General features: G+C 44.7%; 1 protein-coding gene across 1 annotated transcript in view; it reads right to left on the reverse strand.

Annotated features, from left to right (window-relative positions):
• Positions 1–7892: 7892 nt before the first annotated feature.
• Positions 7893–27603, reverse strand: part of carmil3 (capping protein regulator and myosin 1 linker 3) — a 56043-nt gene continuing 36332 nt past the window's right edge. The window contains exons 18-40 of the mRNA XM_071541738.1: positions 27477–27558; positions 26631–26727; positions 26461–26515; positions 24821–24993; positions 23432–23500; positions 22748–22841; positions 20597–20695; positions 20308–20427; positions 19978–20091; positions 18512–18687; positions 18248–18335; positions 16702–16827; positions 16323–16389; positions 15765–15952; positions 14657–14736; positions 13862–13981; positions 12745–12910; positions 11345–11684; positions 9939–10051; positions 9611–9821; positions 9107–9178; positions 8549–8698; positions 7893–7933 (exon numbers count right to left, since the gene is read on the reverse strand). Coding sequence (XP_071397839.1) covers positions 7893–7933; positions 8549–8698; positions 9107–9178; positions 9611–9821; positions 9939–10051; positions 11345–11684; positions 12745–12910; positions 13862–13981; positions 14657–14736; positions 15765–15952; positions 16323–16389; positions 16702–16827; positions 18248–18335; positions 18512–18687; positions 19978–20091; positions 20308–20427; positions 20597–20695; positions 22748–22841; positions 23432–23500; positions 24821–24993; positions 26461–26515; positions 26631–26727; positions 27477–27558 — 2841 coding nt within the window. The remainder of the gene's footprint in view (positions 7934–8548; positions 8699–9106; positions 9179–9610; positions 9822–9938; positions 10052–11344; positions 11685–12744; positions 12911–13861; positions 13982–14656; positions 14737–15764; positions 15953–16322; positions 16390–16701; positions 16828–18247; positions 18336–18511; positions 18688–19977; positions 20092–20307; positions 20428–20596; positions 20696–22747; positions 22842–23431; positions 23501–24820; positions 24994–26460; positions 26516–26630; positions 26728–27476; positions 27559–27603) is intronic.

Genomic DNA, 27603 nt, shown 5'->3' on the forward strand with positions numbered 1-27603 from the left:
GGCGGAGGTATCGGGTTCTAGCAGGGGGGACGAGGTGACGTCACTGTGAGGATGGGATGAAGAGGTGAAAGACTGAGACTGAGAGATGGAAGATCGCTGAGCAAGTGGAGGAAATAGATGGATTTCGGAAAGATGAAGGGAAAGAAATCGAGGAAATATGATGGTAGATGGATAGGGAAAGGATGCACTGGAGGGTGAGAGGAGGGAAGGTAAAGGTAAGGAGTGATTTGAGAAACAGGGATGAGAAATGCAAGGAAACAAGGAGAAGGAGTGATTGAGAAACGGATATTTAGAAGCGAGAAAACGACTGAGAACTGCGAGGAGAACAAGCCAGACGAAGTCGTGCATTTTGACAGACGTGCAGCGCAACGCTGATTTTCGAAAACGAGCTCAGCAATTAACGTGCCTGTCTCCCATGTATTATTCATGTAATAACAGTTGCCTCATTTTCTCGGCGTGGCTGGTGAATCACCTGCGATTCGGAGCTCACCGGGCCCTCCCTCTGTGACTGACAAGCCCGATGATTCAGATCAGGTGGGTTTTAGCCCCCTTTTCTCTCTCAGGAGATTTCAGCAACAAACACTCAGTGACATCAGCCAGTCTGACTGCATCACGGCACGAATAACACGGCTCACCTCGGCGGGCTGCGCGGCACAGGCGGACGCATCACGCCGACGAGGAAAGACAAGCGCGTTCGTTCCCGGGGGGATAAACAACGACATCGACTAGTTGTCAAAGTGGCAAAGTGTGCGGAGCCAAAATAAAAGCCACAGAGAGCCTGGGTGGAGAGCAGACAGCTGACCACCGCCGAGCCACAGAGGTAAACAAGGCCCTTATTTGCCGTCAAAGAGAGGACTGGGCTGCCCACGCAGTGACATTTGGGAAGATTTGCTCTGCTGAATAATTGATTTTAAATCAATGTCTGAGCAAGAAGCGCTGCCTGGAAAAAAAAAACACAACATGTTTTGATCCCTCCACCCCCAAAATCCTCAAACAGGAAGACCGCAGAATTTCAGTGGCGTTATCGATCGCTCTTATGGATCGTTCAGCTACAGTAAATACTCACAGCTGGATCGTATTTAGACATTCCTTCCAAAAAAACAAACCAAACACTTGTCACCCTGAGGAGAGCCAAAGAAAAGCAACCACAAGTGTCTCACACCAGTATCTACAAGCCTTACAAATGTAAACAAACCCCACATTACTTCCACACATGCTGCCACATAATAGCATGAGTTTGGGAAAAAAAACATATCTAGGAAAAGGACTCTTTAACCTAATAAATGATTATGTAAACCAAGGCAGTGGTAGGGCAATAAAGGTTCAGCATGGGGCGCCAAACTGTAAGTTAAGTTTGATAAGTAATCGTAGGCGATTAGCATTAGGCTATCCAAAAATCAATTGATTAATTGATAATTGATAAAACAGACATAAAATTAGACAAAAAAGAATGCACTTTTGGCAGAGATATCTTTTCCCGCGAGACTTCGAGCACAACTTGTTTTGTTTAGGGGAAGTTAGCAAAGTTAGCCAGATAGCTAAAGTTTTTAGCGCTGTTGATTTGTAATGGACTTCTACTTCTTCTAGATTTTATTTTCAGAAGTTATGAAGCTACAGGCCATAGGATGCAAAACCAATACCAATTTTGGATTACTAAAAGGTCTATCTTCCTACTTTGGACAGTGCTAGTCACCTACAGTTATTTGTGCTAAAGTGTTAGCATGCACACTGGACAGATCTATCTACTGGTCTCACAGAGATGATTTTGGTGCCAATCCGCTCATCAGATATTAGGTAAGCAGACCAATGGGCCAAACTCCCAAAAGTCAGTGTAATCCTTTAAGCCTCAAATTGGGTGAATGGTGTTGTACCCTATCACTATAGTAGGATATTTTTACAGGAGGCTTAGAACTGGTTCTTCAGTTCCTACTTTTGAGAGAGAGAGGGAGAGAGTTGATTACAACTGTTCTGCTCAAGGTCATGCGATAATTTTTAAATACCTAATTGACTGGTATTTCCCTCCAGTCCCATAGATAAGGTATTTGACCTATAATTGTCGCCTTCGGCTAATCAGAGTGACTTTGAAAATGCTGGAATGTAGTACTGAGATGCATCCAAGTGTTGTCAGCGATGTCAGAGATATTGCGTGTGAGGGACAGATGGATGACGACGTTTGGTCATTTGTTTTTCCATCTGTCCCTCACCCACTGTATCTCCCCCTCCCTTTATCACTTTGAGGAGAAAAATAAATGACATTTACATAAAGCTTTACATAAAGCAAAAAAGTCTTAGTCTGTGTTTTGTATATACTGTATAGTCATCATTAACTACGTGTTGAAAGCGGAGCCAAACACAGTCAGGCCTTACACATGAAAGTGATTAGAGATAAACGATCTGTTTGAGGGAAAGTAATTATTCAGCAGCCTCCAGCCTTACCAAATATTACTTAAATAACATTGGACGCTGACGACAAAGCTTCACAGTGTTTACATTTTCCCGTCACATTGGCTTCATCGGCGCAGCAGCAGAAGTGGGGAAATGTGGGGTGAATTGGAAAGATGTAACGTGACAGATGAGGAGAGACAGCAGTGAGCAGAGAAGTGATGGAAGTACAGATGCATGGAATGAACAACAGACGGCTAAGCTAATTGTGTGTAATTTTAGACACGTTGACCTCCAGCTGAACTGATTTACTACAGTTTGTGACTGACTGCAGGCTATTTTCAGCCCAATCACTTTCACTCCTTGGTCACATTATGGATTTACATACATTTGTAGCACCAAAATCAATCAATTCAGACTGTGGGTTTCCGAATCAAGGACTCCCTCTTAGCCTGGCAGGAAAAAAAAACCAGACTCATATATTTCCAAACCAAGAAATTAAATCCAGCAATGGATCAAAGGCTGGATTAACACCGGCACAAAATCTTTGAGGCACAGATCTTCTCCTCTCTCAACTGTGTGAACAGAGAAAACCACCACATTGAGTTAATATACAGCAAAATATGTATTCATTTTATAGAGTTTAAAATCAAACTTTACCTGTCAGCCACATTCTACCTGCAGTATAACTTGATATACATTGAACCAGACCTGGACCTAATAGTATTTGCAAATACTTTTTTAGGTAACATTTCACAATAAGGCACATAAAATCCTGAGTAGAAAAACTGTTAGTTAACGAATAGTTAACAAGTAGTTTCTGAATAACTCTGAATCAAGTACTATAGTAGATAATGATAAGTTACTTAAGAACAGACTGTTAGATACCATGTTAATGAACCAGTATCTAATGATTAGCTCCTGGATATCTGTGAATGCACATAATGACCACTTACTTAAGGAATTGTTCATGATTAGCTCTGAATAAGGTACTAAATGGCACTTAACCAATAACAAATCATTAGTTCCTTATTACCTCCATATTAGTTACTATTTGTGTCCCCTCAAGTAAAGTAGTGCATCATACTGAGTTGTCACTAGTAATGCATCATTATTGATCATTACCTTACCATTAGTTACCATTTTTGTGCCCCTTCAAGAAAAGTTGAGCCCTACCTAACTAACAAAGATGTTATGTTTTGTACCCTACTCAGCTGCCAAATGGGACATAGGACAATACAAGTGCATAAAATTGAGAAAAGTCAAATTAGTCTGTGGTTCTGTGATTGACCACTTACCTAACACTATCTGAGCTGTGTGGCACACTTCCCCATCAGGGTTAAACCGGATGCTAAAACACGTTATAAAACCCAAGTGGGTTAAAACAGACGCCAAGAATCATTATCTGCACCAGACTGTTTGACCCCAGTCTGGACTGAACATAGAGAGAGAACTCTGAGGTCTGAGACAGACAGGCAGTCCCACAGAGAGGGAGGGCTAGAGGCTGTTAAATGGATGTGCCGCACTTACTGTGAACAGTGACCCGCTCCGGGGAAAAGCCGTCCGCTCGCCGTCGGCTGATGTGCTGCATAAAGAGGGGGAAGAGAGGGCACACACCTGCGTCCCTGCCTACATCCTCCCCCTCTTGACTTCCCACGCTGTCCTTTGACACACACACACACACACACACACACACACTGACTATTCTTTCCCCTCTCTCTTTCTCTCTCTCTCTCTCTCTCTCCGTCTCCCTCTACACAAACACAAAGTGGCAGGATAATGAGCCGAGGTGCCGACCCAGTGAGCTCCTGACTATATAAATGAGACGGTGAGGCAATTCAGCATCGTCTATCTATCTTCATTTTAGAGCTTGGGAGTGTTTCTTTCCCTCTCTCTCTCTCTGGCCTGGTTACCTCCGCTCAGTCCCCCCCCCCCCAGGCATTTTGTTGTCTGAAAAATATCTCACTCCCACCAAATCCAGCGCTCCCTCGTCATCTCCAACGCTGACCTCGCTATCACACTCCCTTTCACTCTTTCTGCGCTCAGTGCAGTCACAAACACACAAAAGCCAAGCACACACACATTTGTATTACTGTACTTGTGAGGACCTCCGTTCACTCCCTCACCTTTAAATGTAATCTTGCCTAAAAAAAAAGATTACATGCCTCACCCTAACCTAAACATAATCCTAATTCTAGTCTTAACCCTAAACCCAAGTCCTAATCCTAAAATAGTCCCGTAAAGAAGTGAGCACCGGCAAAATGTCCTCACTTCAGATGTTTTTCTCACATTTCTGTCCTCTTAAGTATAGAAGTACAAGAACACACACACCAAGACAAGTGCACGCGCACACACACACACACACACACACACACACACACACACACACACCTCTGATCCCCACTAATCCAGTGGCAAGAGAGTATTATGAGATTCACTTGTTGTTAGGGAAACCTTTAAGGAAACAAACAGGTACAGAGGAGAGGGAGCAGAGAGGGGAGATGGGGAGATGGAGCAAAAAGAAAGAGAGAGGTAGATGGAGAGATTTTAAGAGGGAAGGAGTTGTATTTATTCATCACCTTTCATTTTGGTGGAACAGAGTTTACCCACCTTGACATAAGGCTGACATAAATCTGTTTCATGTAAATAGTATCAAACTGATGTGAGTTATACTAGGACAGGGTCTTTTAAGGGAATAAAGCCTAAGGGAATGCTTTTCTGAAAATAGAATTGATTTTTCTTTAAATATATATATATATATGTGGTTGTTTGCCCTATGATCACTGACTCACAGTTTACCCACATTTTTTTATTTACTGCTACATCACTGTTTCCAAGGTGACACCTGCTATTCTATGCTCCACATAAAAAGATAAAGACACACAACATGGCGTTAAACATCTCCGAAATGAAAGACGGATGAAAGTTAAGGGTGTATATAGGGAGTCTGTCTGTTGCTGTAGATGAGTCAACTGCAAAAAATATATAAAAAAAAAATATATAGTGTCTTGGAATGAAACGCATCATTTGCCGAGCTTGTCCGCCTGTCGTCGTGCTGCTCGGCAGGTACATGGCACAGCGCACCGGCTCAAATAAACTTATTACCAGCCTTCCGCTGTTGACACAGCAAGTCAAGTGGCTTGCTGCTGACCCATCTGCTGGTGCTGAACACGCCTGACTCACACACACACACACACACACACACACACACACACAGGAACGTGTTGGGAGAGAGAAACAGACAGGAAAACACACTCCCCTACAAACAGACATAGATGAATGAGCTTGCATACATGCAGATAATCGAGTGCAAAGCCACACACACATGAACCTACAATCTGATGTGGATTAAGATGAATGGGGCTGGCGTACGTCCAGATAAATGGAGCTCCATTACACACACACACACACACACACACACACACACACAGAGAGAGAGAGACACACAGTTTTCTTAGTAGAAGACTGTGTTAAATGCATGTGTGAACCATGTATGGTTGGATGGAACAAGTGAAACACACTCAGCTGAGCATATGGTGTGTAGGACTGTGCATGGGAGAGAGGGAGAGAGAGAGAGGGAGAGTGAGAGAGAGAGAGAGTGTGTGTGTGTGTGTGTGAGAGAGAGAGAGAGAGAGAGAGAGAGAGAGAGAGAGAGAGAGAGAGAGAGAGAGAGAGAGAGAGAGAGAGAGAGAGAGAGAGAGAGAGAGAGAGAGAGTGAGAGAGTGAGTTAACCAAGCCGCAGACTAATGAATGTGACGGCTCCACACCCCTCTGCCTGTGCTCCGTCCTGACAGCCCGGGAGATGATGACGACTGTGCGGAGCGAGTTAAAAGCTTCAGCGCGCGTCAGAGAGCGAACATCAATCAGCCGTTTGCTGAGGCGCGGCCCCGGCTTACCTCAGCTCACCTGCGCGCATACGGAGAGAGAGAGAACGGCAGAAGCGGTGCACGCGCTCCGTTTGTATGCGAGAGTCGGTAGTAATTAACGAGCATGTTTATACTGTCAATTAAGCGCTGATCCCGCTCATTAGCGAGTCCCATCTTGGTCTGTCTGTCTCGGTTCTCCTGAGGCGACCGTATTTAAATGATCTCTCATCAGAATCACAACAGCAGCGTCATCATGCATATTCCCCCCTTCATTAATGCGGTGACACTGATTGCTGCTTAGATTCATTGTATGTTAATTAATGACAATGCATGAGGCGGCCGGTGATAGGTGAGCAGGCGGCTGCAGAGCGGAGCAGCGCTCGGTCTCTACCGCCCCCTGCTGCTGGAAAACAGAACTACTTCAAAATCATCATGACAAGGGAATAATGTGTTAAAAAAAAAAAGTGACAGCTCTTCAGTGAGTCAACATCAGTGTCACCTAAAATAAGAGAAAATGTTATTCTGTTCCTTCCATTTTAAACCCACTTTACAGCTACATTGTTAGAATCTGAAAACTCATCTCAAGAAACACTTGCTTCCTCTTTTACTTTGTTTAAATAAAGTTTTCTCCCTGGTTTTTATTTCTTTACCTTTCACTTTTGTCACACATGATTTCAGAGAAGCAGGAATATTTTGTTACAGGTTTGTCCCTTGATCTCCATACTCTTGGCTGCTTGTAATGTTGGTGATTGAGGAATTGAAGCTTATTCTACTGTTGTAGAATTGTATCCACTGCATGCTTAAATGTAAATGTTCTGCATATGTAACATGCATCTATTTGTAACTTGAGAAATATTAAAACCTCACAACAACACCAGTTCCTTTTGTAAAGTCAATTTTTATTTATTCTGATTCATAGAAGCATTTTTAGAAAATATACTCATTTTCAGGCCTGTAAAATCAGATTAAAACTGTCAGTGATCCGCTGACTGGCTTAACTCAATACTCTTACAGAGATGGGAATGCTAAGTGCATGATACACATTTCTCAGTTGTCACTGTCGGCATACACCAAAAGCATACTTACGACACACTTATCAAATGAATTATATATTACCACAAATAAAAACATGATTGTTAACCGGTAGAGTTACCACAATGGTTAGTGCAGTTTAGTGGATTTATATTCAGTATTTACAATATTCCGTTCGAATAAATACAAACTCACTCTCACAGCTGCAGTCACAGATTGTCAGTAAAAGACAGGGGAGGGGGATGAGAGAGACGGGGCATTTTCAATATTAAATGACACAATAAGAAATGCATAAAACAATAGTTCATGAGCATACTGGAGACACGTTGTACTACTCTGTGTGTGTGTGTGTGTGTGTGTGTGTCTCCGCAAAGGTAATTATATAGGTAAGAACATCCCCTTAACGCCTGAGAAAAGAACATAGCAAGTGCAACCGATTCAAAACGTAAAGCATACATGCACGTTCAGCAACAGGTGTCTACATGTATCAAAAGATTTAAAAAAAAAAAAGAGGAAACACCGCTCCGCACAGTTTTAAAAGCTCGTCTCCGTCCAGTCCTCCGTCTCCCGGTATTCTCTTCCCAGCAAACTTCTCTTGCTCCGCTGGTGACGTCATAACACGTCTCTGCCGCCGAGCTGGGGGCTGTCATGACCTAAAAAAAAAACCAAACACAAGAGTCACTTTCAGGCTTGTCCCGCCTGGAATTAAAAAGGCAGAAAGGCCTCATCATCACCATAAACAACCTGGTCTACCTCTGACATTCAGATCACATTACGCTTTGGAACCGCAAATACGACAATCTGCCAATCGCCCCCAATGCGAAGCCTCTGGTCACATTCCAGCTTCTGTACAATTTAACCAGAGAGGACCCAGACAGCCACTTAGGTTCCACACAGTCTAATATAATTGGCTTTTATGCCACCATTTTGACACGCGGACCCTTTTATCATTTTCACAGTGATGGTAATTGAGTCCCCCTGAAGCCGATTTTTGATATATAGTTCTGTATTACGCCGATAATTGGCAGCGGTTTTGCCATGTCATCAGTGCCTCGTCGAATTCCCCCGCCTCAGGGTTTCCGCCTTGAATGCCAAACGGCTCGGCGGAGAAAGCGTCGATGAATCAGCCGAACACGGGCTGCCAATTATCTCAATAATGGAACATGGTATCAAAAAGGAATCGGCTCCGATTATGGGCAGAAGTGGTAAAAGGCCTTCGGAATGAATACTCGTCCACGGAGCCGTTCCACGGGTTTCATTATCTGCACAGTCAAGGGAAGAGAGGAACAGATACGTACACCTGGTCCCGGCAGGGCAGTCCAGAGATCTGTTTCTGTACTGGGGGAAGCAGGGCTTTTTCACAGGGAATTTGCGATCTGAGGACCTCTCCAGATCACTGGGGCTGTCCCGCTCCATGCCTGAGGGGAAATGGCATGAGACACACACACACACATATAGCAGGGGGGCGGGGGTGGGCGGGAGTGGGAAGCTCAGAGAAAAAAGGGGGGGCAGTGGCTGGAATCGAACAGCGATGTGGCGCGCGGCCGGAAAGCTCTACGGGCTCGGGAGCGCGTGAAATAAAAAAAAGAGGGACTGACTGATGGACACACAGCGTTTTCATTTGATAATATATAACAAAGACACCGCGCCGTTGTTATGAATTATGAACAAAAACAGCAAGAGGGAGGTACAACGGACTAAGACGTGCATCAGACATCCATGTGTACGGCTGGATACAATGTAACAATGCATATCATATGATGTGTATGCATCGACTCAAAGGCATGCAGTAAAGACAGTGAGAGGCAAATACATTGAATACATACCTATGTCAAATGAGTTGGCTTTCCTGTTGCGATGTGATGTAGCTAGAAATCCATTGGTTCCTCCTTCCTCATCTGAGTGATGAAACAGTCATCATCATCATTATCAGTATCCTATTTCCCAACTGACATCATCAAATCCATACTGTCTCCTATTTGTTGTCACTGTCATCCATCACAGCGATCAAAAATATCATTATTATAACTCATCACTGGCATCAACTTAAACATTAGCATTCTCACTTTTTTACATATCATCAAAGTGATAATCTGTCACTGATCTATCTATCTTTCTATCACCGATTGCTATAACACAATAGTGACTGAACCTATATCCAGTTCATGAAAGCTTTTACATGACAAAGAAGAAGTGATGCATGTTTTTTTGGAAGAAATAGAAGAAGAACTTTAGTCAGCATGAGAGTCAGCGATAGCCACCGTGTAGCCATCATGGCTGAAGAGGCACAGAAACTCCATCCTCATGCCTATATGACAGTCTAACAGTACCTTGAGTGGCAGCTGGATCCCCTGAGTCGACCCCTGGTGGCACAGAGGGCGGGCTCTTCCTCTCGTTGGTCCCCTCCTCTTGAATGACAGGAGCGGTGGAACATTCAAAAGCAGGCGGAGCCAGAGGCGGGCTCTTCTTGTCATTGGCCGGCTCTTCGGCCGGAGTGACAGGTGAGGCTTCGGGAGAGCTCTTGGCCTTCTCCGGAGAGGTCTTGTCTCTTGATAGGTCTAGACTGGGCTGGGGGAGGGACATGGCGTTTGGTTATTTCATGTATGAGGTTTTTTTTTAATGACTTCTACTCTTCTTTATCTTCTTACACAGACACACCTTATTGGGAATGGGAGGACGCTGTCCCTCTGGGCCTCTTGCTCTCTGCTTCTCTTCACGCTTTCTTTCACTTTGGTCCTCTTCTCTTTCTCCTTCCAGCCTTCCAGCTTCTTCTGTTAAGACAAGAAAAAAAACCTTCCTTGAGACAAAAAAAAAAGAAGAAAAACAAGAAACAAGAAAAACAATGTTCCACTGTAAGCTGTTTGAAATTTGACAAAAGAAGACGCAAAAGCTCTTGAGCAGAAATAAGCCTTGGTTAGATGAAAATAAGGGCTGAAATCTGCCACCAACATGTACTGCACACAATGCCAGTTGAGTTTTTCATACATAAGGGACCAAATATTCAATCATGGAGGAGGGGCTCCACTTAAAACACAGCGATCTCCATCATTAGAGAGAGCAAAGCAGAAAATATCAAAAAGCTTTTCTTGCAAAGTCCAAATGTTGCAGCAACGTTTTGAACCCGGGGATGTTATTGCATCAGCCTTTTTACCAAGCCTTCCTAACACTGGTTCCCCGTATGTTTTAAAATTGATTTGAAGATTTTTATAACCATTTTATGACATGGCTGGGTCTGGCCTCTGGCTATTGTACTGATCCTTTAATTCCCTTTGAGCCAGAGTGCAGCCTGTGGTTCTGCGAGTGAGACGCTCTTGCTCGTTATGGTCTAGACTGAAAACTGAGGATAATGGCCCCTTTCTTTGTGGAGGCCCCTACAATTTGGAACAACATACCTGTGGGGAATAGACTCGCCGAATCGCAATCCTTTAAATCGCTCGTAAAACTCACTTTGACAGACTTGCGTTTAACTAATGTTTTTTTTAAGATCTTTGTAATACATTTTAATGGCTTCATACTTCCTTTATATGGTTTCTTCTTTGCTGCGTTAATGGAATTAGATTTCTTTTTTTGTTTAGTTTTGCCTGTGTCATTTTATTGAATGTGAAGCACTTTGTAATGGTACAAATAAAATGTATCATTGTTATTAGGGCCCAACAGACATACTGAGAAACAATATTATCCGCTGATATTGGCCTTTAAAAAATATTTCTACTGGTACTGATGATGCACCACAGAAAACATGACATTTTATGCAGTAGTTTATGCTTAATGTCATACTCATACTTATTGCTATTATGAAAATACTTATTGCTATTATGAATCAATTAAGGGCCCCAACAGTTATTAGCATCAAAGGTGAAGCTGCATTTTAACATCAATTTACCATATTTTGAAACATTAGTATAATCAACGCAAACAAATGAGACCATCGGACAATCTTCTCCAACATGGTCTAATTTGTTTACATTACATTCATCTGACAACAATATATTGATGCTAAAAATGCAACCCTAACCCATGCAGCACCTTTAATACAAATTCAGTTGCTGTCCCAGTTGCAGTACCTAAGCTCTCCTGCAGGTGTCTCTGCCTCATGACGGCCAGACTGGGCTTGCTGCTCTGTGGCGGCGGCTCCGGCCTCGGCCCGCAGGGGGTGTCGTCCTCCTCCGTCTCCGTCCGCGAGTCCGTCAGGGGCACGATCCTCTCCTGTCTGCCCGCCTCCGCCTCCCGGTCGGCGGAGGCGGCGTGGCCGTTGGTGCGGGCGTCCGCCGGGGCGTCCGGGGGGGCGGCGGGCGACCTGTCGGCGTCTTGGTCCGTCCCTCTGCCGTCGCAGCCGCTGCTGGCGTCCGAGTCCTCGATTTCAGCCCCGATGCAGCTGTACACCATGCTGACCAGGTCTGTGGACTGGCCGGGACGAGAGAGAGAGAGGGGAGGGGTAGGAGAGGAGGAGAAAGAGGGAGATAGATGCATTAGATCATGGGTTCGCAAATGTCAAGGATCCCTTAAGACATTTGGAACCCCATCTGATAGGGAAAGCTCTTTGTTGTTGTTGATGTAGTATTGAATTATATAACTGTCTACCCTGTATGTGGGGAGATAACAGTAGTGAGAGTGGAACCTCTGATTAGAACTGGAAATCATTTCTAGTGAATTGTATACTGACATTAAACAATTCCTAATTTTGCTCGGGATGCCCTCAAATCCCCTCAAGGATCATTCGGACCCTACCATGGGAACCACAAGATTCGATCATTTAAAATTGAGATAATTTGTGTGAGTGGAGAGAGATTTAAAATGGGTCATATCATCTCCCACTCTCTCTGCGACACCTCAGACGACCTGCACAAACAAACCCCGCCCTGCCTGGAGAACAGTGGGGAATAGCAGGTGGTGGCCACAGCATGCAACAATGCATCGTGTAGCGCCATGGTGAACTGCAGGGAGTGGAAGTAGGACGCTTGCTATTTTGATCTTTATTTATGAGTTGGACTGGGACCAGACGGGTCAAACAGTATTAATAAATGACACTTTTAAGTTTATTTTAACCAGTTTGGAGTACCAGATGGGTACGCTTCGCCACAGAGGAATAATACAATGACTGCCAAAAAGTTTCAACTATTTGAAAGTCAGTTCCTATGTAATGTGGTTGATCTGGTGCTGCAACCGGATTCCAAAAATTACTTGGAAATAGCTTTTTTATGATAATATTTTTTTTGTCACTCTTTTGATCCTCAAAGGGTAATTCTCTTTTCATTTCCCCCCCTCCACAGTGAGGTCAAAGGTCAGGGTTCAGCTATAGACCAGCAGGCTGGAGCTGGTAGGGATTCAGAGTCTTGTTCAAGGACACTTCAGCAGGGACTTGAACCTGGGAATTCCAGTTGAAGGACTATCTCCTTTACTCAACGTGACACCCTGCTGCCAACAGACCCCCACAGACCTGTAGGATCGCTCCATGGCACCGTACCTGTCTCTGGATGAGGCAGGGGGGGCTGGCGCCCCTCATCCCGTGCAGCGGTAAGCCCTGCGCGGGCCGCGGCGAAGGCACGGTCCCGTTCGCTCCGGGAACCGCGGCCTCTGCCCTCCCGGGATCCTTAGGGTGCTGAATCATCGAGTAGACATTCTCTGAGGCGCTGCTGGAACGGAAAGACAGAAATGTTGGTGCGTGAGTCATCATGCGACTCCTAGTCCTTGGGTGTGCCTGAGGCTTGACCCAAGAGTCCTTGGTAGAGGTGAGTAAGATGCCCTCAAATTGACTTCTCTTGCTGGGTTACTAATGTACAGTATACAACATGCACTGCCTATAAACCAATGTGCAAATGCTGCTGTCAGTTGACACATCTTGGGTACTGTTGCACTTCGTACACACTCGGTTCTCCTGTCCTTCTACAAACAAAAGGGATATATGTATGTAGAGGGCAGCCAAATCTCTGGGGTTAAGTTTAGCAACATCATCTGAAGGTGAAACACCAAAAAAACAAGGTAAACTGCTGCTAAAAAGTCCTTCCATAGCCAGCCTGGAGCTTACTCATCCATTCTTTTATCTCTTCTCGGTTCCGACTGCTGTAAATTTTGACCTCTGTCTAAGTCACAGATCCCTCTCCCGTGTGCAGCTGCCGTGCCGCAGCGAGGTTTTTTAACCAGGAGAGGAGATTGCATCACCCCCTTTTTTTCCGACTTCCTGCGAGTTAGATTTGTAAGCACCTCTGTCAGTTTAACACATAGCTCTCTCTAAGTGCCTTTTTCTCCTCCATTTCGGAGCTGTGTAACCCCTTTTTATGTTGAAGTTTGCAACCAAGATTGCCCCCTGAGTGCTATTCTCTCCCCCTCAGTTATTAATCTGCGTAATTCCCTTTTTTTTTTGGTTTGCCACCTGAGTACTTTCCCTCTTCCTTTTTGACTATGGTTGCCATTATGAAAGAAAGAGCACCCTAAATGTATGCGGTGCCAGAAATTCAAGTTTGTGACAGGGAAAAAGATTTTCTTCCACTAAAATATTTATGAAGCTATGTGGTGACGTTGATGCCCCCGCACTGGATTAATTTGACAACAGCCTCTTCCGCGCCCCTCCGCTTCCAGCTTACTCCGAGTCCTGATTGGAGATGGTGGAGTTGCGGTTCTTGCGGAAGCCGGAGAAAATGGACAGCACGCTGCGTCTCTTCTTCCTCCGCAGTGACTGGCCCTGATGGAGGGATGACAGCTGACTGATGGGGAGAGAGATAGGGCGAGATAGAGATGAGAGAGGGAGGTGGGGGAAGAGATGGAGCGAGATAGGGAGAGAGAGAGAGAGAGAGAGAGAGAGAGAGAGAGGCACATAGACAAGGATCAGAACTTGAGGTCATTTGTTAGTATGTACAGATGTACTAGGGAGAAAGACTTGGTCGTTTCATTTTACTCCTTTCTGAACAGAGCATTTTGAATGTTTGATTACTGGCTATTTTCAACACAGCTCACGTATATTCATTTCCTACTTGTATTATGAATTTCATAGCCAATATGATTAGAGACAGTTTCATGTATTGGACTGAAAGCATAGCCTAGGCTGCCGCAATGAAAACCTTTTTCATGTGCTACTGGTGGCAAGCACACAATAACAATAGCTATGTTTGGATATAACCTATGATTTATTTCCATATGGGCAGGTCAGCTGTGTCATGCAGCCAAACACAGTGCTATATTGAAATTTCACTGATTATGTTTTACATGATGTGCTGCTGTTAGTAGAAAGTCTGGGTGAAATGTAAATTGTAGATGTATACAAGTACAGTATGTAATATATATGTATACTGTGAAAATATTGAAGTGTTCGAATCCAAAATGAGATATCTACCTCCATCTTTAAATGATGGCACAAAATAAAACCTCATTCTGTATGCTACCTGTCAGGCAGCACTCTCTTGCTGTAGAAATCAGGCAATCCATCCTCAAGCACGCTGACTCCTCCGTTCTCTGAGCAATGCTAAACACACACACACGCGCACGCGCACACGCACACGCACACGCACACGCACACGCACACGCACACACACACACACACACACACACACACACACACACACACACACACACACACACACACACACAGGGGAAACAGATAACAGGATAACAATGATCAATGCCACCATATCAACAAAAGCTGAAAGGCTGACAAAGGCTATTATCATTTCAAATGGCCGGCTGGCAAAACCAGATCTCCTGCCAATAGAGAAGTCTATTTGTAAAACAACTCCTCATCACTGCTGCCCTAAGTGAGTTTGTACCGATTCAGAAAAAGCCTTTATAAAGTCTGAAAACAAACAAGCCGTTAAGTTGGAGGCTGCCCCGCGGCCCCCCACAGATGGGTGTGTGCGTGATTAACATTTGAGTCACAGAGACACATGCGACAGCTTCCTTCTTTAAAAGGAACTTATTTTTGGAAAGCGCCACTGGCGCTGGAAAACAAGATGAATAACAAAAGTTTGCACAAAGCAGTACATTAGAGACAAGCGGGATAAATAAGACATAAACTCAAGCTACACACGCTGTCGGCTTCAGTTCGCTCTCTCACCTCTTCGCCCTCCTCAGCTCTTTGTGTGGAACCAAATGGACTGAACTTCACGCTGTAGTGTGGGTTCAGAACTGGGGCAGAAAAATATATGCAACTGTGCCACTAGCACAATAACAACTCCTTCAGAAAAACTGCCACAGGCACTCCAGGCCTTCTCCACGCTCCAGGAAAAGAGTTTTAAAAGTGCTAGCCTTGTTTACAAAATTGTGGCCGGAAAAATAAATAAAGTGTATCTCACTTTATGCCCACTCTGGATCACAGATCATGTAAAAACCCACATATGGTGTTTCTTTATGGAGGGGAAGCTGCCTGTAAGTGCTGATCTAGGGTCAGAATTGCAGTTCCCCCATTAGGAAAGCCTGGTGGAGAAGCTGATCCCTGTCCACTTTAGTTCAGAACAAGGTCAAAATTCATTCACAGGTCATTTAGCGTCGACTCACAGACTCTGAGGGCAGGTGTCCCGTCCGGTGTCTCCGCGGAGGGCGCGGCCTGACGTGGGTCACGTGACGCAAGGGCGAACCGTTGGTGGGAAGGGTGGACAGACACTCCCACGATGCCGAGCGGGACAGGGGGGCGGAGTGGGTCGGAGCGGCGGGGGTCGGGGAGGAGCAGGGGTCGTCGCCTAGACCTGAGACGGGAGAAAGTATTGGAGCAAAAGTGGAAATTATTCCCGTGCCACTTTCACCGCTTTTTAAGCTATACACACTGCATATCAACCAGGCTTAAGGTCGATCCACTTTCATTCAAAACCTAGACCGAAGCTGCAATTCATTAACTTATAAAAGAGCACTTACTCACAATTATTTCTTTATAAAGTCAAATATGAGAGCTTTTTTATGGCCAACATTTTTCAAAGTCGTTTTTTTTTTTAGGAAAAACCACTTTCTCAGTTGATTAAATACAAAGTCAATTGACCCTGACCCTGCCATTATTGTAAATGTAATGTGCTGGATGAGCACTTGAGGGCTCTTAGCCGCGAGGCAAGACATAAAGCTCACTCAGCCTGGTGGAGACGGGCCGGATTCTTCTAGTCCTGGAGCTCCGCTTCTTGATAGCCATGGTGTCCTTTTGACAGAGAAGATGACCGCACAATGAGTGACTTCAAAATAAAATCAAGTCAAATTTAAAGTGAAATTTACACATAAGTGTCCCAATACATTTTTGCACAGACTTTGAGAACAAGCAATAGGTGCTATGTGTAGCATTTTAACATCAATAAATCATGCCATGGTCATCATTTGTTTACATACCAAGATATCAGAATTCATTTGACAGTAACATACTGATGTTCAAAAATAGCACACATAGCACCTTTAAAATGAAAAGAAACATACTCTTTCACTTACATAAGTATTAGCATGCGGCTCACACACTTACTATTCCCAGGTTGACGCCCAGATCCTCATCTGGGAATTCCAGAGACTCCGCTATTCTGGACTGTCTGACGGTGCGTCTGCCCGTCCCGCCGTCATCCCACCGCTTCGCCTGGGACACCTGCCGCAGCTGACGCAACGCGCACATCAAAACACACACGCACGCGCACACAAAGACAAAGACACACACACACACACGCACAGTGATGACACCTGAAACAATATCTTTCTATCCCTCAACACGCTCTCCGAGGAGAAGTGTGTCTGTCCTTGTACCCAAGAAAGCTCCCAGACAAAGCAAAGGGTACTTTTCCCATTGTTTGCGAGAATATGAATAAAATCCATTTCCTCGATTATTAAAGCGCAGAGCGTGATAGAGGACAAACTGTCACTGCAGCAAAACAGAGAAAAGAGATTGTGATGTAACAGTGGAAAAACAGTGGAGGGACTGCAAAGCGGGGGAGCGGGAGCAGACGCCGTTATTGCCGAACGTCTGTGTTTGCCTCCCCTCCGGTTTCTGAATTTTAAACAACTTAATTTTGTGGAGGGGAGGAGGACGTGCGGCGTCTAATCGCGCTCTTTAATCGACTCGGATGTCTTTCTTTTGCCGTCTCCGGGTCTGTTTCTTCTGCCCACACGCCTCTGCAGAGGTGGATACAGTTTGTTCCTCAAAGTAAGATAACAGCACAATATTCTGCTACAACAACAACAACAACAAAAAGCTTTAAACTCAAGTCTGTGCTTAGTTATAATAATCTGTCATCCGTCACCATATGGCAACGGCATGCAACAAATGAACTCTTCAAACACGAGCAGATTCCTTCATTTTGTAGCTCACAACCTTTGTCGGTGGCCAGGGAGACTTGGGTGTATATCAGATTTTATCGGGTCCTCGAACACGCCGCGGAAAGCCTCGCGTAAGAGATCCAAGAAAAATAATGAGCTGCTGCACTTGGCCCAAACGGCAGCAATTTAGAGGAAAATGATTGATTATCAACGCGCTAAAGTGAATATTAATGAGGTGAATGAATTAAATTTGTCGCGTATTGACTTTCCTGACATTCGAGCGCAACCCCCGAGGCGTACCTGAGCTGACTCCGTGGCACGCCGGTTGAAAATCGTTGCCGCGGACTAATCTGGCTGCGGGCCGTGTTGCCCTTATTTATCAACGATTAAGAAATATAGCTGTGATCAATGGGTTTTATAGATTATGTTTTTTAATGTTGATGTAATGCAACCGTATTTACAGTTAAGACGGCAAGGCAACGTGCAGGAAATATTTGATTTTTTGTGTGTTTAGATAACCAACTCCATGCCGAATGTACACTGGAAGCCTTTACTTTACAGCAAAATACTGACTCATAAAAATACATTATGATATCTTATACACATATACTGTTCAAATCACTGAATACACAGGGTAAAGCATGGTTTTTGTAGTTCAAATTAAACCAACTGACCCTAAAAAATATCAAAGAAATTAAAGAAAAACAACATTACTTTTCTACGATTCTACAAGAAGTCATGCAGTAAAGGGTTATTACCAGTACCAGGGTTTTATGGGTGGTGTACAGCTCTTGTAGAATCTGATCCACTATGGAGTTGGTCAGATAGGAGACCACGGACAACTTCACCTCCCTGAAGAAGAAGCAGTGAAGAGGAGGAGAAGAAGCAGAAGAAGACGACAAAGGAGGAGAAGAGGAAGAAGAAGAAAGAAGAAGGAACAAGAAGAAGAAGGGCAGAAGAAACACAGTTAACGTTTCAAGCTGAACTGCTTTCCTAGCCTTGAACGTTTCAGCATCCCTCCTCCTTACTCCAGGGCTCTGTTGATGTCCTCGGCGGCCCTCTCCATCAGGGCGTTGCGGATGGCGGAGCGAGGGATGGAGACTTGTTCGGAGATGGAGGACAGTGGCGGGTTGAGTCTCTCGGCGGCCGAGCAGGACATGGGACACAGCTCCCGGCACAGAGACACCATGGAGTCCACGATCACCTGGAGGCCGAGACACCCAAACATGTGTTATACTGTTGAGGAAGAAATGGAGAAGTACCTATACTAAGCCACGTTCCTATATGTGACCTTTGACCAATGTTGACACCTTAAGAGCCTAAAACTCAAGAATACTGAATCTGCTTCATCATTATAGGATTAAACTCTAAAGTAACTGTGAGCCTGGAATGTGCAAATCTCATAGATAACATTGACCAAGTGGCCTTGACAAAATATGATTATCATTGGTTGTTCAGTCTTGTTCATATGACGTTATACTTTTGGACCAATAGCTTTATTCTTACCTAACTCTGTATATTAACATAATCATGAATATTCAACACTATAAAACTCTGTAATCATCCAGATTTTGAGTTCCTTGTCTCCCAACCTGCAGATTGCATAAACCTGTCAAACTGCCACTCTCTCCTCCTGACTTTTCTTCCACACTACTAATGACACTTTCAGTCCATCTTCAATGAATCAAGTTCTCTCCTTTAATCTGTTGCTCCATGTTCATCTATATATTCAGACTTCCCCATCCTAACCCTTCCATTATTCATCCATAGGATATTCATCTATATGCTTCGCTTTTTTAATCCGCCCCCCCCTCATGCACGTATTCACTTCTACGCGTTTTCATCTTCCACTCATCTGCAATGCAGCAATCCCTTCGTCCATCCATCAGCCGCAAATTCATTTGCACGCGATCGGTCCACACCTCCATCCATCCATCCATCAATCAGCCTCCCACCGGTTCACACTGGGGTTGGTGGACCGGGCGTGAATACATCAAGGTGGAAATTCCCTCGCTGATTTTTTTTTTTACCAATTTAAATGAGCTTGATCTTTGCTCATTTAAAATGTAGCCTAGCGCAAGATGCTCGAACGGGGGGAGAAGCACACGCAGGGATATAAAATGATGCCGGAGTTCATTTAAAATTGATTTGGAGGCAGCGCAGAAGGCAGCCTAAACACTCACAGAGGTTTTTCCCAGAACCCTCCTCAGGGTGTGCTGGTTTTGTCCTGTTTGACTGTCCTGCGCTACTGCTTCCTATAGGGACGGGAATCAAATTTATAATGTGCTTTTTTTATGTCTTCAAACCTGCCACACACAGTCACACTCTCGTCATGGGCAATTTAAACTCATCCAGAGCTCCTCGACTGCTTAAAAGTGGGTGCACGTCTCCCTCGGCATGGATGAGTACATCAGGAATTGGTTCTGTATGTGTGATGATAACCCTGGCTCACACTTACTTCCATCCATCCATCCATCCATCCATTCGTCCCTACCTGTAGTTCTTTGTCGGCAGCCTTGGCCAGTTCTCCAGCCAGTGTGTCCAGCCTCTGTTTGACAGGACCGTCCACTGACAGCACATGGGCTAGCTCACACAGAGAGGGATACAGCTACACACACACACACACACAGCCAGACAAGGGAAGAGACAGGGTGAATATACTTAATGATGAACGAAAGAAGAATCAAGAAGAAGAATCATGTTCAGTGACACAAAAATGCAATGGTGTCTGCCACATATTTAGTGGTAAAATATGAATTACAGTTCATAGGTCACCTGAACACACACACACACACACACACACACACGCTGGGACTCCACTCACAGCTCTTGAGTTCCTGGCCTCTTTGAGGATTTGTCTGGCGGCCTGGACTTCCTCTCCTTCCTCACAGCCTCTCAGGATACACACCTGCTGCTGTACGCGCACACACAGCCGCTCCATCACCTAGACACACACACACACACACACACACAGTACAAATACACACACAGAGACACATGCAAGCAAACACAAATACAAAACATGTCAGTCAAAGCTGTAAACATCAAAATAAAAATCTTGACTTGTTCATAGTTGTGTGTACATACAGACACACACACACACACACACACACCTGTTCGGCGGTGCTGGTGACCAGGCCTTGGTGCAGCCGGAGAGCCTGTTTCTGAGAGAAACGCTGAGTCTGATTGTTCCTTAGCAGGGCCCGCTGGATCTGTCTCACACACACACACACACACACACAAAACAAACAAGGAGGGAGAGGAGTCGAGATGACAGGTGTTTACAAAGCACAGTGAGCAGGAGACAGGAGACGAGTCCATTTGCATGGTAATAAGGAGGCTGGAGAGAAGATTTTGATCCCCTGAAATAAATGGGATGCCTTTGATTTAGTTTCCTTGACTCAGCAGGTGGAAGCGTCCTCCGCTTTGGTTAATCATCTTATGTAAAGAAAGATGGAATCAAGGGCCCCTTGAAGGATTTATGAGCTTGACTACCTATAGAAAACAAAAACCCTTAGCTGGATAAAATCTTCATACACTGCATATACACTCTTAAGAAAAAGGGTTTTATGTAGTACCAGAAAATGCTTCATTAGACTTGTTATAAAACATCTTTTAAGAAATTTTCCAAACCAGCAGTATTTAAGGAACTTTTTAAGAACAAACCTACAGTTTCTTATTTTAACAAGTCAGGTCAAAACACTTTCCTAACCAAAGAACCCTTGAAGAGAAATCTACATACACAATAAAAACCAGTTGCTCCTATATTATCTTACTATACAAGTTGTAAACAACATGATGGAAATACCACATGAAAAAGGACTAAATCACAAGCGCAAAGGCAGCCACACAGGCAAGTCACATTAAGTTGAATGCCAATAAGCAGTATGTGTCAGCTTTAATTAAAAAAGATCTGATAATCGCCACTTTTATATGTGAGTTTTCAAAGCAACATGGGGCAACTAATATGAGGCTGAAGAGTCTATGCCTGAATAGTAACAGAAACTACAAAATTATTTAATGTGGCAAGGGGGAACAGCCTCGAAAATGATGACAGCATATACCAAACATGAACAAACTGCATCAGCAAAGAGGAACAGTGGTAGCAAGTTGAAGCCCACTGACTGAGACAGACAGACACTTAACAGAATAGCTGTTAAACACCACAAAACTAACACCGCACAAATGAACCCAGAATTGAATCGACACCTCTATGACAGAGTCTAAACAAAAACTGCACATTATGATCTTCACAAAGCTGGTATGTAATGCAGGAAAACCACTTGTTCAGGATTTGGTATGCATGGCATCACTCCAAAGAGGACTGAAGCTGTTCTGAAGGCAAAGCATGGCCCAACTCCTTATTAGGTTCAAACGCTATGGGTTTTAGAAGGCCAATACTGATGCTGATATTTTGTGCCGCTATTCGATATCTTTAAATTAAATTGTTTTCATGCCAACAAAATTGCACGTACTCAGTGTTTTCTCCACTATTTAAGTCTTGGCAGAGTGGAAAAGGCTCTGAAACAGCATTTAGACTATTATGGGACACTAAAACTCGCCATTGAAGCCAATACAAGCAGCTCCTTAAGGACCCATCTAGTGACCCATCACACCTATTCAATGGAGGAGGAAACTCTGAGATAGATTAGGCTTTTAACTGAATAATTAATTTACAAAAACATGATGGAACATGTCGAATATGTCAAATATCAGATATCGACATACGCACCAACGCACCCATATGTGCTTATTTCAGGCACATCAACCCCTTTCATATGAACTTTCACCCCCTCAAAGACCATCGAATTGAACTTGCCTCTTTTCTGTCTGGTTGTTTGTTTGTTGGTTTGTTTTCTCTTTTTCGTTTTGTTTTGTTCTGTTTTGATTATGTCTGTTTAATTTGTGACTCTGTTACCTTGTTCTGTCCTGTCTTCCAACACCATGTTTTGTATTGTGTTGCACTTGTACTGTTATCACTTTATTGCACAAATAAAAAAAAACACTTTTCCTGTTAGAAGTTTAGCTGGAGGAATTATAATCAATAAATCACTGTTGACCTTCTTAAAAAAAAAAAAAAAAAAAAAAAAAAGATATTGACATAACTTGGTGATATATGATATTTCATTAAAGCGATATCAGCGATAAATCAGTCTCCCCCTGTTAGGTATTGCCGTTAATTTGTCCATCCCCTGCATCTTTATAATAATAATAATAAAACTAATATGACGCTGCAAATCCTTGCCTCTCAGTCCCCCTCTCACCTTGGTCAGGGCCTGGTCCGTCTTCTCCGGGGCGCTGCGGTACGCCTGAGTGACATCGCCGAGGGGGAGGGGCATGTACTGCAGTGTAAAGTTACTAACAAGAGGAGAGAGAGAGAGAGAGACAGAGAGAGAGAGAGAGAGAGAGCAAGAGAGAAAGAACAAGACGTGGGAGGGAAGGAGGGAAGAAAACACGCATAAAAATCACATCTGCAATAATAATTAGCATTTACCCAGCGCTTTTAACAAGAGCAAACAGGAAACGCCCAGGGGCAGCGAGGGATCGGTCCCCGAACAGTTGTCTCTCTCTCTGATTCCCTGATACCCCAACACAGCCACACACCCCCTGTACACACACACACACACACACACACACACTCCAGGAAGGTGTATGACTGGCAAATGCGTCAGCAGAGTGATGAAACGTGGTGTAATAGTAAACACTGTACAGCTAGGTTCTGAGATAGTTATCCGCCTTTCATATGCTGTGCCGGAGTTGGGTTTGTTTGATGGGGTGAGTGTGTGTGTTTTTGTGTGGGCGGGTGGGTGGGTCTGCGTGTGTGTGTGTGTGTGTGTGTGGGGCACTGTTAAAAAAAACCCCGCATTTGTTGTTTGTGTGTGTTCCTCTTCAAGGAGTTTTTGGTGTGTGTGTGTGTGTGTGTGTGTGTGTGTGTGTGTGTGTCTTACTGCTCCAAGGCTCTCGCCACATCTTGGAAGCCTGTCGCTGTGGTGTTGTTGCGGTCCCACGTCACACTCCTGAGAGGGATCAAACCGAAAAGAAATAGGAAAAGACAGGCGGGGAGGGGAACGGGAGAGAGAGAGAGAGAGAGGGGGGGGGAGAGGGAGAGGGAGAAAGAGGGAGAGCAGAAAGATCAGTCGTTTTCTAAAGCCCCAAAAACATCACTTCAAGAGACACTACCGCACACACACACACACACAAAAACACGCAGTGGGTATAATATCACAGTTACAGTACTTATCTGACCATGCAGCTGCACAAATACATCACACAGAGATTAAGCAGAAATTTGTCAGGACTTCTTTCCTCTGCAGCAGAATACGGATGCACAGAATCACAAACATTAGCATTGCGCGAGCGGCCGCGATGCGACTAATGAGCGTTCTGTATATTCTCCACCTACACTCGACGCTGTAAAACACTTTTTTTTTTTTACATATACATATACATATATATCACTCATTTTCTGCCCCCCTTTCCCTTCATCCCTCCTCCTCTTCTCCCTCCCCCGCTCGCTCACGCTGCCCTAGAAATTGAATCCGTGAAAAAAAAAAAAAAAAAACCAAAATCACACTCCTTAGGTGGTCTCCATCTCTCTCGCTCGCTCCTTCACAACCCACCCATCCCTCCCTCCCTCCCTCCCTCCCTCCCTCGATCTCTCTCTGTAGTCCATATCCAACCGTTTCCCTTCCTACTACTCCCTTCCATACCCCCCCCCCCCTCCATCTCTCTTTCTGTCCTCCTTTTCCCCAGCTCTTCCTGCCCATCTGAGAGTTTGTATCTTACCCCCGGAAGGCGTTGCTACCTCTCTCTTTTCCACCCTCCCCATCACTTCTCTTTCCTTACTTGGGGGTGTGTGTGTGTGTGTGTGTGGGGGGGGGGGGGGGTGGTACATTACATTGCCTGCCTGAAGGGCATTGGTTCCCTTCATCCATTGCCTCACCATGCATCCGCCTCCAGCTCCACCCCTCTCACTGTTCTACCTTCTTATCTTCAACATGGTTCACGTTTTTGTCCCCCCCCCACCCCACCCCCCCACCCACCCATCTCTTCAGCGCTGCATTGATCTCACTATTCCGCCTCTCAGCAACCTCAGTACATCCTCTCCACTCGAACCGTACCTAACATCTTAATTTTCCCTCTGCCCCTATTCTTTCATCTGTCCTCTAAAACCCCCCCCCCCCCCACCACTACCACCAATCTTCCCCCTCTCCTCCTCTCTGTACATGAGTGCTCTGATCTGCAGGAAATCCCTCCGTTCCTGCCTCTTCACTCCCACAGGAGAGCTCATTTTAAGACACACACACACGCGCGCACACACACACACACACACACACCTGAGCGTGGTGTTGATCTGCAGGGCCTTGCTCAGCATCTTGGCCCCGGCGTCCTCCAGGGCGTTGCCGCTCAGGTCCACCCTCCGCAGGCAGGCGTTGGAGCCCAGGGCGTTGACCAGCACCGTGCCCCGCTGGCGGAGCCTGGAGTCGGCCAGGGAGAGAGACTGCAGGGCCTGGAGGAGGAAGGAGACGGAGGGAAGGGGGGAGAGGATATGGAAATAAGAACCCAGAGGGGTGAAAAAGAAATTGAAAGAGTCAACTTCGCTGTTAAAGTGATGAGAACGTAGACACCGAAATCATCCATGTGTCCCCGGTAGATCATTGGCTCCATGATCCAACACTTTAACATGCCCTAGGTTGAGTGATAGGCGAAGTTTACGACGGCATTTTAGGGCCACTGCAAGAAAAAATTTAATCTGACATTTCTAGAATATTATGGAAATAACGTCGGAATTTCGAGAAAAAAAAACAGAATATTTTGAGAAAACAAGTCTAAATATTACGAGAATAAAGTCATATTACTATGAGAAAAAAAAAGTTGTAACATTTCGAGAATAAAGTCATAATATTTCGAGAAAACAGTTGAAATGTTACAATAATAACAAAGGACCTGACACTGTGGGAGAGAAGAGGAGCAGCTCACTTCCGAGTCCCAGCTCAGCACCATGAGCTGCGACCGGAAGCATTTTCTTTTCAAAATAAATAGTTGAATATCATTAACTCAATTTAGCTGATGTAGCTAGATTTATTTTTAGAACTATTGCAGGTGAGCAACCACGTATTCATCCGCTAAGAGTTTTAGCTGTACACAGTTTCCCATCACCCACCACTAGCACTTCCTATGGAAACAGGGAAAGTAGTCCCTGGTAGGTCAAAATCATAAGTTTTGTTTATATCATATTTTGTTATTTATGTTTAAACTTTGCCAATCTCTTACATAAAACTGCCTGACTTAGCTGCACATCATTCAAGATTCCTTACCATTTAGTTTAGAGCTTCTACAAGTTCTCATTTTCTCACTTGAGATTTACCATCACTCAGCATAGTGTATGCATGGAGCGCCGGACCGAAGGATCTCCCGGGAACACATGGATGATTTTCTGTTTATGTTCTAATTACGAAGAGAGCGGCCTGACAAACAGGCCGCTCTCTCAAAAACGCACATTTATGCCCCGTCTGTGCGAGTCTGCCTGTGCACATGTCTCTGCCCATGCTCAGTGTGAGTGCATGGTTGTGAGCTATCACCATCAACAGTGGTAAATAATTGAGTAAGCTACTTGTCATGCTGGATTTGCAGAGCAGAGAGCAGAGAGAGAGCCTCGGGAGCCTTGAGAATAAACTGAGACCAAATGAATCATTCACTGGGCCTGCAGAGAACATAGCTCCAACTGTATGCGTGTGTGTGTTTTGTGTGCATGTTTGCATCGTGTGTATGCGGCGGGTGGGGATAAGATTGAGGTTGTACGTACATGAATGAGGATATAAGAATTTAAAGGGTGATGGGTGTGTCTGTGTGTGTGTGTGTGAATGTGGCTGCAAATCTCTTTTTGCGTACAGGCATGTGTAGGCGTACTTCTGTGCATAATGCAATGAAGGATTCGTGTGTGTGGAGTGTGTGTGTGTTACATAATCCAACTCACACACTCTTCCTCCTGCACCAGCTGAACTAGTTTCTGCAGAGTTTCATCCAGCACCCTGAGGAGACAGAGAGAACAGGAAAACATTCATCATTATCATCAGCATCATCATCCTCCTCATCTTCGGCAACCATCTGTGTTACTGTATGCCAGCGGCCCGCCCCGGTCCTCACCTGCCCTTGATGTTGAAGTTCTTCCCCAGCATCAGGTGTTTGAGGGAGGGGTGTCTAGAGAAGGCCGGGATGACAGCCAGCAAGTCGGCATCCAAACCTGCACACAACACACCACACACAGCATTCAGATTGCATGTGAAATCGAGTTAAATCCTTAATATAAGCGTTGGATCGAATAACAGAGCGTGCATGAAACTGGTCCTGAATACAAAGCGACAAGACAAAATATTAACTCATATTCAAAGGGGAAATATGTGCAAGTTTTACTGCCCCATAGCACAAAACGACCATAATTTATCTTGTAGGGTTTTTGATCAATCCCAGTGACTAAGGATTACTTCCCTAGCTGCTGAGACTTTCAAAACTCACTTTCTGGCCCGAACTCTCGTCTGGAACAAAAAAAACTCCCCGCCCATTGATATTCAAAGAGACACCATCGTCACACCCCCTGCCCCCACACACACACACACACACACCTACTCGCATTTTCAACTGCTCAAGCATGGAGGACGGTGCTGCAAGACACTTCAGCAACAAAGGCTAAAAAGCCTCTTTCTCAAGCCAACAAAAGCAAAAAAAAAGCCCCTCTCTGCTTTAATTAGCGAGCTTACTCGCCTCTATTGTGGAAATGGGACTTTACTGTTTGTATCAATTACAAGGGGTGGGGGGCAGGGGCTGTACCAGTGACTCGTGTAGCAGGAGGCAAGATGCAATTCCTACTGGTCCTATACAGTAGAAGAAATAGATTACTTAATGCCCCTTTAAGGGCAGTGGGGTTACCTTTTGTTATGTGTACCTGCCATTGTGACTATTGTAGGTGGGAAGTGGTGTGTGTGTGTTTCTCACCGTTATCAGAGATGTCCAGGGTGCCCACGCACGAAACTCGAGGAAACAGCTCCTGAATCACCCCGGCACCTGCTGCCCTCAACTGAGGGTGAGAGACAGAAAATTATGTAATAGCCACAAGAAAAGG

Source organism: Centroberyx affinis, unplaced genomic scaffold (assembly GCF_046629955.1).
Source record: "Centroberyx affinis isolate AG114_WGS23_722 - 3 ecotype Tasmania unplaced genomic scaffold, CSIRO-AGI_Caff_v1 ptg003944l_1, whole genome shotgun sequence".
Classification (NCBI taxonomy): domain Eukaryota; kingdom Metazoa; phylum Chordata; class Actinopteri; order Beryciformes; family Berycidae; genus Centroberyx; species Centroberyx affinis.